Genomic DNA, 9,377 nt, shown 5'->3' on the forward strand with positions numbered 1-9,377 from the left:
CAAACACAATTTAAATGTTAATGAGAGTTCTTATCCTATATTATTTGTAATAGTCATTGTATTAAAAGTCTAACCTCATATTCTCATCCAATATGCCTCCCTTGTGACGAATATACCCGTCATAAGTTTGTAACGGGTCAAATATATCTCACTTGGATAGATACGGCAACAAGCTTAGGGAATCATAAATAGTTTGTCTTTACCTACCCATGTGGGGATTATTTGGCCCGTCACAAGCTTGTGACGGGTATGTTCACAAATGAGAATGTGTGTATTCTCATATTCGTAAAAGAATTTAAATGTATACACGTTATATTACAACTAAAAGTCTAAAATATAAAGTACTGGAACACATTATTGTTACAAATTGTTTTAGTATCCGTGCAACGCACGGGCATGAAATCTAGTTTTTCATATTTCACGTCATTATATTTTGATATGAGAAAAAATAAATTGAACGGTAAAATCACTCAAGAAATTCGAGTAAAATTGAACTGTAAAATAATAGTGGTATCTCATTAATTGTTCATTTTTCTCATCATTGTATTTTGTTTCGAGTAAAAAAAATTAAAACTGAAAATTAATCCAAGAAAAAATGAGTAATGGGCTAAATTTTTTTTTTTAAAAAAGTTTTTTTTATACCACTAAACTAATGATTTCAATTTATAAATTCTCTCAGTTGTTTTTCTTATGAAAGTAATCAAAACGATTTATAGTTTTGTTGGTACATAGTATGAAATTATGAATAGTACTCTGTATGAGTCAAGTCATTCTCAAATAATAGCATCAATAAAAGATTTAAGTTTATAATTTTTTATTACTTATACTTTAATTAAAATACTATAGCTTAGTTTTTAGTGAAAATTATATTATTTGATGAAAAGAATAATTTTATTGAGAAAATTATATAATGAAATAATAATTATTAATTTCCTTATTTTGTGAAAACAATTAAATTATCAATACCTTCCTTATTTAAAAAAATGCTTTTTGGAGGGAAAATTTGGGAGTTCATCTATTCTTTTAGTAGATAGGGGATTATTTGATTTTTCTCACATAAAAATATTTAGGCTTTCCAAATATCCGCTATTTACTAAAAGAATAGGTGGATCTCCAAATTTTCCCGCCTAAAATGTTAGTATCTATAATTGGGTTTATTATTATATAGTTTATTCTATTATCTATAGGTGTATCTTGAACTATAAATGAATATAATCTTTTAATTGGATATATTCATAAAATTGAAATGCTCACAATCTGCACAAAATTGATATGCAAAAATTTTGCTCTACAGTTTTTTTTTCTTTAGGGGGGGGGGGGGGGGAGTTAAGAACAATATTGAATCAAAGAATAATGTTGAAGTTACAACTCATAGTCCATAAACAAAAATCAACTTAACAGCTAAGCTACACAAAAAAAATGTTACAATTGTTGAATCCATAGCTTGTCCCATTGCTTCATCTTGCTCGTATAGTATTACATCTAAACAACCGTGCTTTAACACCATTCAAAGCCATCTGGACTAGCACCTCAGGTCTACTTACAAACGATTTGAGCCGTACTTCATTCCTTACCTTCCAAATGAGATAGAAAAGATATACATAACAAGCACCAATGAATCTTTTTTGCATTTTGGACTGCCGAGCTGAAGAGAACCAGTTCACCAGATCAGGCATGGATATACTGATATGGAGTTTCTGACGTAGCAATCGCCAACAAACTTTACTGTATCCACAATCATAAAACATGTGCATATGATCCTCGAGGAAGCTATTACATATGTCATAGACTACATCAATCATGAGTCCCATCCTTTGAAGTCTATCCTTTGTTAATAAACGCTGATGCTGAACAGCCCAGAAAATAAAGGCACTCTTAGTTATATTGAGTCTATTCCAGCAAATGAACCTCCATGGCACTTTAGGTTTGCATTGTCTCAACCAGTTGTACCCATCATGGACAGTGTATGGCTTGGCAGAATTCAACTATTTAACATTAGTGTAAGCAGGAGCAAAGAGAGACAGATTTTGGGATATTTTCCTCCAAGACCAGCTGCAGTCTTGAGGAGGGGAATATTCAGTCCAATCTGCACCCTTCATATACACATGATGAACCCATTTAACCCAAATATGATCCTTTTTATCTGCCAGCCACCAAGCATACTTTCCTAACAAAGCTCCATTCCAGGATTTAGCTTCCTTAAGCCCAAACCACCCTTTGCCTTAGGTAAACAACAATAGTCCCAACTGATGGCAGGTGCTTTCCTATACTCTGCCTTCCCTGACCATAAAAAATTTCTACAAGTAGCACTTATTTTATTCATAATCCCATTAGGAATTAGGAAAATGGTAGCCCAATAAGAATGCAAGGTAGATAGGACAGAAGAAACCAAAGTTAATCTACCAGCATAGGATAAATGTCTTGTCCCCCACCCTCTGATTCTAGCCACAATCTTATCAACCAGCTTCATACCCTCATTCTTAGTGAGTTTATTTGAAGAAATTGGTATGCCAAGGTACTTAAAAGGTAAGGTTCCCCTTCTAAACCCATACACTTGTAGGATATTAGCCACTGTACTGCTAGATGCACCATTGAAATAAATTTCAGATTTAGACTTATTCAACTGAAGCCCTGAGGCAGCAGAAAAGGTAGCAAACCCTCTAAGAATCCACATAATAGAACTCTTATTCCCTTTGCAGAACATAAGCAAATAATCAGCAAAAAGGAGATGATTCAATTTGAGATGCCCACACATTGGGTGAAATCTAAAGCTATCATGAGGAGCCACAACCTTCAAAATTCGAGACAAGTACTCCATACAAATAGTGAAGAGCAAGGGGAAAGGGGGTCTCCTTGCCTAAGACCCCTCTTACCTTTAAAGAAACCAAAAGACCCACCATTCACTGATAAGGAATATGATGGAGTACTCACACGAGTCATAACCATATCAATAAACCTCCTGGGAAACCTATGTGCTTGAAGCATTTGTTCAAGGAAGCCCCATTCAACTGAGTCATAAGCCTTTTTAAGGACAATTTTAACTAAGCACCTAGGAGAAGCAACCTTCCTGTTGTACAACCTCATAAGATCTTGCAAATTAACACATTATCAACAATAGATCTCCCCTTTACAAACCCACCCTGATTATCACTGATTATGTCAGGAAAAATCTTACTTAGTCTATTGCATAAGACTTTAGACAAACACTTGTAAATGGTATTACAACAAGCTATTGGTGTAATACTATGGTTTTCCTAAGCTGGTACTCGACCGAGTATGGCCTACTCGGTCGAGTAAGGGGTGTCGTGTATCCTGATTTGGCTACTGCCAGGAACACTCGGCCGAGTATGTGGAATACTCGACCGAGTAGAGGGTACTCGGCCGAGTATACTCTATACTCGACTGAGTATCCGGTCTGACGGGTTTAATTCCGCGATTTGGTTAAGGTGATTAGAGATTATTATAAATTATGCTTTTACGGTTTCTAAATCATTCTTTTACCAAAACTAAACAACGCTCACATCTCTCTCTAATCACCCTAATCATTCTCAAGGCTTATTGATCGGTCGCTGATTTGACTCATATTTGAGCACATTTAGTCCCCGAATTAGCCTCGTTCCTATGCTTTATAGAGCATAATTGGGTCATTTACTATCTTTAGTTTCCCATTTTGCATATTCTTTGAGGTTTTGTTTCCTTGGTAGGAGAGGAGTGCAAACCTTGCATTTACATGGCGAAATGGGGCTAAATTGATCGCATTTAATGACCAAGCATCAAAGGGAAGACGATACTAGAAGACCTATGTAGATAACAAAGTAGATTGGGCAATGATCAAAGGATCCTTGCATCCTCAACAATATCCTCGCGGATTGTTGAGGAAAGAAGAGAAGAAAAGTGTCTGACCCAGGATCCGAGCGGATTGCTGCCAATCCGAGCGTCTCCCCGCCCAGCAATCCGAGCGTCCCGACAGCAAGACGCTCGTCTTGAAGCCTCACAATCCGAGCGTCTCCTCCATGATCCGCTCGGATATTCTTACAGGAACCACAGTGCCAGCTTCCTAGACGCTCGCGACGAGCATATCTTCGCGGGACTAGCAAAATGCAGATGCTCATCTCCTTGGAGAGGAGCACTTCCTCAACTTTTCTTAAGGGTCTTAATAGTTATTTAAGCCCTTAGTAACCCTAATCTTTGTACCTAATCTTTAGTATAAATACCCCTTTGTACTACCTAGATTAGCATCTTATCTTAATGTTATCTTAATACTCTCTTAATCTTGTAATCAACTCTTAATCTAGTATTAATACAAATCTCATTTCTTAATCTTTCCTTAATTTCTCTATTGTTCGTCGTTTATTTTGGGTAATTAGAAGATTATTTGGGCTTATTTGGAGGATTGACAACCTTCCATCAATCATCAAGTACTTCTATTATTCTTTGCTTTATTATTTGGAATCATCTTTATAGGTATAATTCTCTCTTAATCCTTTTTAAGTATTGTTAATCATTTTCATTTGTTCATCATGTTTTGCCTTGCTAGTATGATTGACAACCTTGTTAACATGTTAAACTTGATAATGAGTGAGTAGTTTCCTTAACTAGGGTTAATGAGGAATTAGGGGAAACCAACATGGGGATTGATTCATGCTTAATCTAATATGTTTTCATAATTAATTTGCTTGCTTGTTGTGATTCCAACTTATGCACATATTATGTTTGATAAAATGCGAGCCTATGAATCCTTGCCTTTTTTACCCATCACTTACCTTTTCAATGAGACTTGTAAGACATAAACCAACTCGAGTCTCATTAGACCATGCATATAGTTGGATAGGAAGGATTAAGTCGACTTGTAGGTGTTGTACAATCTAATCGATTCAGCTCCGGGAACCAAACCTTCTTAGGGATTGTAAGATATACACTAACTCGATCCCATCACAACAATAAGTGCTTGCATTTAGTAGAGAACATGTTTGTATGATCAAATCCCATGAATCCCCTATGAACCCATGACACCCTAGTGCTTTTAATCAATTGTTTACATCTTATTTTAATCATCTTGCTTGTTTTCATTACTTTATTTACATTGTTGATTTGTTTAGTTGATATCCTATCTCAACCCAAATTGTGACACCCTTAGACACAACCATTTGCAATTGAAAATCCTACATCAATACCTGTCCCTTGGGATCCGACCTTTACTTGCCTCTTTACTAAGAGTAGTTTGTGAAGTTATAAATATTGTTTTGGTTGGGTGACTTTTGACGACGAGTTAAACCTTCACACCAAAAATGGCGCCGTTGCCGGGGATGGTGTTAACTTGATTTGATTTTCTTTAATTGTTTTTAGTTGTGTCTTTCTTTACCTTGGGGAAGTCAAACTCCTCAAAGTTTGTTCTAATTGTTTTCGAGTTGTTTGATATTTTGCATGTCTAGGAGATCACAAGGTAACTTGTTACCCATTGATTTTGAAATTGAAAGAACTTTCACCAACAATAGAAGACTTGCTAGAAATACTTTGAGAGGTATTGGTGAGATTGTGGACATTCAACCAAATAACATTGAGTTTACCAACCCTTTTGCAAGAGAAAGAGAGGATAACCCAACACAAAACCAACCACAAAATCAACCCACAATGCCTAAATTTTCATCACATTCCGTACCAACCGAGGAGAACCTACCAAATGGTACTCCTACACCACAACATTTAAGCGGTAATTTCATTGCAAAATTCGCATTTATACAATTAGTTGTGAAACAAAATTTGTTTCATCAAAATTCATTTGTAGGCCTAAAGAAACAGTCTAAGGAACGGTTCACAATTGAGCGCATTTCATCGGTTTTTGAAGTGTCCTTACAACATGCCTGCTTTCTATGTCTTATATCTCAAGTTATACTCATGAAAATTCTTTGATTCTTATGTCAATGGAAAGCCTGGGATATTAGCTAAACAATGGAATTTGAATCACCATTATAGCTGCTCTATAGCTTGAGATATGGCTGATGCGAACAGACTGCGCATTACTGGACAACCCATGACCTACGTGCACTAAAAGTTCAATAACTCGGGATTTACTCAACGGCTAAGGTTGATTCTATTTGGAGGTGAAATTTAACTCCCTTAGCTTTCAAATGAGCTATCATGGGCCCTGATATTCGTCCTGAGCTAAGAGATATGCCTCTTCCAAAATGCGTCTGATTTTCTAAGATGCTCTCCAAACCCGGTTTTGAGCCGTCACCAAAAATAGGGTCCAATTTGAAATTCGCCTAAGAACATGGGGCTTATTATGGCCTAGAAATATTCTATGATGAGTATAGGGTATTTTTGTCTAAGAGCTTGTATCGTGGGAAGGTGATAATCATAAAGGAAGGCAAGGAACAAAACCGGTGGCCCCTTTTTGCACGGTTTGCAACATCAAGAACAAAGGTCGCTTTCAAGCTTCCCAATTTGTCCAAGACAATCCCTTGAGTTTTTCTTACATGCTCTAGCTCTTATAAACCTTGGTGGCCGGACCCTTGAAGCTTCGAAAAGGGTTTTACTCTATGTTTACATCATCCTTGTCTTACTAGTTTACTTTCCTTGTTTTTAGCTTTTGATTTTTAACTTGTGTAAGAACTTGTGCAAGGCTTTAGGGCCACTTTTGTACCGGTTTTCTAGGGTCTTTTGGACCGTTAGATGCTAGGATTAGATGGATGGTTAGGATTGCTTGGCTTGGCCTATAAAAGCAAGGCTTTTCCTCATGTAAAAATCAGATTGAGTGAATTAAAGAATGAGTAAGAAACCAAATGTTTTCTTCATCAAAACTTATTATTTGCTTAGTTCTTGAATAGTCCTCTTTGCTTAGTGCTTGAGGCTTGGGTAATTTCTTTGCTTAGTGCTTGAAATTTCCCTTAGGCTTAATCTAGTGGCTTAATGCTTGGATTAAGTCATATCCCAATCACGCTTGTTACTCTATTCGATTGTAGAGTTCAGGATTCCGTGGTGCCAAACAGTTCAGTCGACTGTTCGATTGCAATCTTCAGAGTTTCTGTTCGGTTTTTAGTCCTTTTTATCACAATTAAACAGCCCCATTTACTGTCCAAATCGAGTCATTTTCAATCCAAATCCGAGTCTTGAGCCTTTTACTTCAAGTTGAGAGAAGTCAATTTGGGGGGATGCCTAGTGAAGATCCTCATTCTCATATGGAGACTTTTTGTGACTATTGTGATGCGATTTTTCAAATCGGAGTTACTCAAGACCAAATCCGATGGGTCTTATTTCCTTTTTCTTTGATTTGTTCCGCGAAACAATGGTTGAAGAGCCTAGATATAGGCTACTCTTGGTATTGACTCTTGGAATAAATTGGCACTTGCTTTCTACAAGAAATTCTATCCTCCGAAAAAGACTAACATGTTGAGAGCCCAAATCACTAGGTTCAAACAAAGGGACGAGGAATCTTTGTATGAAGCATGGGAGAGATTCAAGAACACGTGTCGATCTTGTCCACACCATGGACTTAGCGAGTGGTTCCTTGTATAACAATTTTGGAATGGTCTATATGAAGACTCCCAAAACATTCTCAATATGGGATCAAATGGTATGTTTACCGAAGTTGATGAAAATCAAACATGGAACAAGATTGAAGAAATGGCGGTCCATAACTCGCAATATAGTAGACCTCGAAAGGCAACTAGAGGAGGAAAGCATGAGGTGGACTCTATTACTCAATTGGGTACTCAACTTAGTGCTCAAATTGACACCATTAATTTGAAGTTTGAGAAGGCTATTGCTAAACTTAAAGAGGCCTCCAAATTACCTAAGCAACATGTTAATGCTATGGTAGCATCTTCATTAATTCCAAGTGGAGTATGTGAGAATTGTGGAACTTTGGGACATGACCAAAGTGAATGTAGGGGAACAAGTGAACAAGTGAATGCTTTCCAAGCATAGAAGAGTGGTACCCCTTATTCCAACTATTACAATGAAAACACCAAATTCCATCCAAATCTCTCATACAAAAGCCAAAATGTTCAAAACCCTCAAACAACATACACCCCACCCCCAATGAGAAACCAATCTCAAAGACCCTTTTATAACCAAGGACAAGGTTATCAAAATCAAACTCCATACAATCAATCCAATGACCAAGGCTTTGATGTTCAAAAAGCGGTCCTCTAAACGCAAAAGAACCAACAAGAATTTTTCACTCAAATGCAAAAAGATAGCCAAGCAAAAGACATCACCATCAACAACATCCTAGCCCACACCAAAATGTTGGAAACTCAAATGTCTTAATTAGCATCTTCTAGCTCTCAACGACAAAAGGGGCAATTACCACCTCAAAGTAATCTCCCAAGACATGAATCAGTGAGTGCCATCCATTTGAGGAGTGGTACAAGGTATAAAGGGCCAAAGAAGCAAATTGAGGAAGACATTGTGGAGGCTAGTGACAAGGAAAGAGTTGTGGAAAACTCTAGGAAAGAAGAACCCACCATCCAAGAAGTTTCAAAGAAGAATGAAGAGAAGGCTAAAGAAAAGGAGCCTATTGTGGTTAGACTTCCGTTCCCAAGTCGTCAAGCTAAGCCTAAGTTTGATGAACAACTTGGAAATTTCATGGAGATTGTGAAGAACTTAGAAGTCTCAATCCCATTCACAGAATTGATTAATCATGTTCCGGCCTATGCAAAATACATGAAAGATATTCTTACCAAGAAGAAATCCATCCAAAAGCTTTCGACTATTGCGTTCACTAAAGTAAGTAGTGCTATTCTTCAAGGAAGTTCGCCTCCAAAACTCAAAGATCCGGGAAGCTTCTCCATTCCATGCACTATTGGTGACGCTACAATCAACAAAGCTTTATGTGATCTTGGAGCAAGTGTAAGTGTCATGCCATACTCGGTATGCAAGAGACTAGAAATGCAAGAGACTATAAATGGGAGAGCTTAAGAGACTCGGTATCCATCCGAAGAGCAAGAGACAAGAAGGAAGAGGAGTTGCTCTTGTCAACTCATGACATTATTGGAGAACAAGTAGATGAAGTATGCGGTCTTTGGGATGATGAATTTTAGGGGTTATTCAATCCTTATATCGGTAATGCTATGACCCAAGACCACAATGAAGAACAACATGTGCAAAGGTCTATCGAAGATCTTTATCATAACAATGAACAAGCCTTCGACTACTTCTTTAAGGTATTGAGCAACATCAACAACACCCTGGCTATGCCCCCTTGACATCTCATACATGGATGAAAGTTTGGTGGAGTCCTCCTTAAACCACCATTTTTAAATATTCTAACCCCTTAACTTGCATTTTACTTATTGTATTACATTTTTGTCAATTTTGGATTTGTATTTTTATGCCTTGTTGTGGACAACGGGGGGCCCACGGGGGCGCTTGGG

The 9,377-nt window shown here is 37.2% G+C and overlaps 1 protein-coding gene and 1 non-coding gene across 2 annotated transcripts; both read right to left on the bottom strand.

Moving 5' to 3' along the window:
* Positions 1-2,167: 2,167 nt before the first annotated feature.
* LOC141614188 (uncharacterized) lies at positions 2,168-3,084 on the bottom strand. Its single transcript, XM_074432946.1, has 2 exons — positions 2,874-3,084; positions 2,168-2,691 (listed from the first exon to the last, which is right to left on the bottom strand). Exons 1-2 carry the CDS (start codon positions 3,082-3,084, stop codon positions 2,168-2,170), a joined length of 735 nt encoding a protein of 244 aa, XP_074289047.1.
* Positions 3,085-7,386: 4,302 nt separating this feature from the next.
* Positions 7,387-7,493, bottom strand: LOC141615979 (small nucleolar RNA R71). The gene has a single exon (XR_012530361.1). It is a non-coding gene; the product is annotated as a small nucleolar RNA R71 (small nucleolar RNA).
* Positions 7,494-9,377: the final 1,884 nt, after the last annotated feature.

Source organism: Silene latifolia, chromosome 11 (genome assembly GCF_048544455.1).
Source record: "Silene latifolia isolate original U9 population chromosome 11, ASM4854445v1, whole genome shotgun sequence".
NCBI classification, from domain to species: domain Eukaryota; kingdom Viridiplantae; phylum Streptophyta; class Magnoliopsida; order Caryophyllales; family Caryophyllaceae; genus Silene; species Silene latifolia.

What these genes read in the sequence shown, in the direction of transcription:
- LOC141614188 (XM_074432946.1), bottom strand. Translation starts at nt 3,084, where the DNA reads ATGAGGTTGTACAACAGGAAGGTTGCTTCTCCTAGGTGCTTAGTTAAA. An exon ending in GTCTTTTGGTTTCTTTAAAG is followed by an intron (nt 2,692 to 2,873) that starts GTAAGAGGGGTC and finishes TGTTCTGCAAAG; the next exon opens with GGAATAAGAGTTCTATTATG.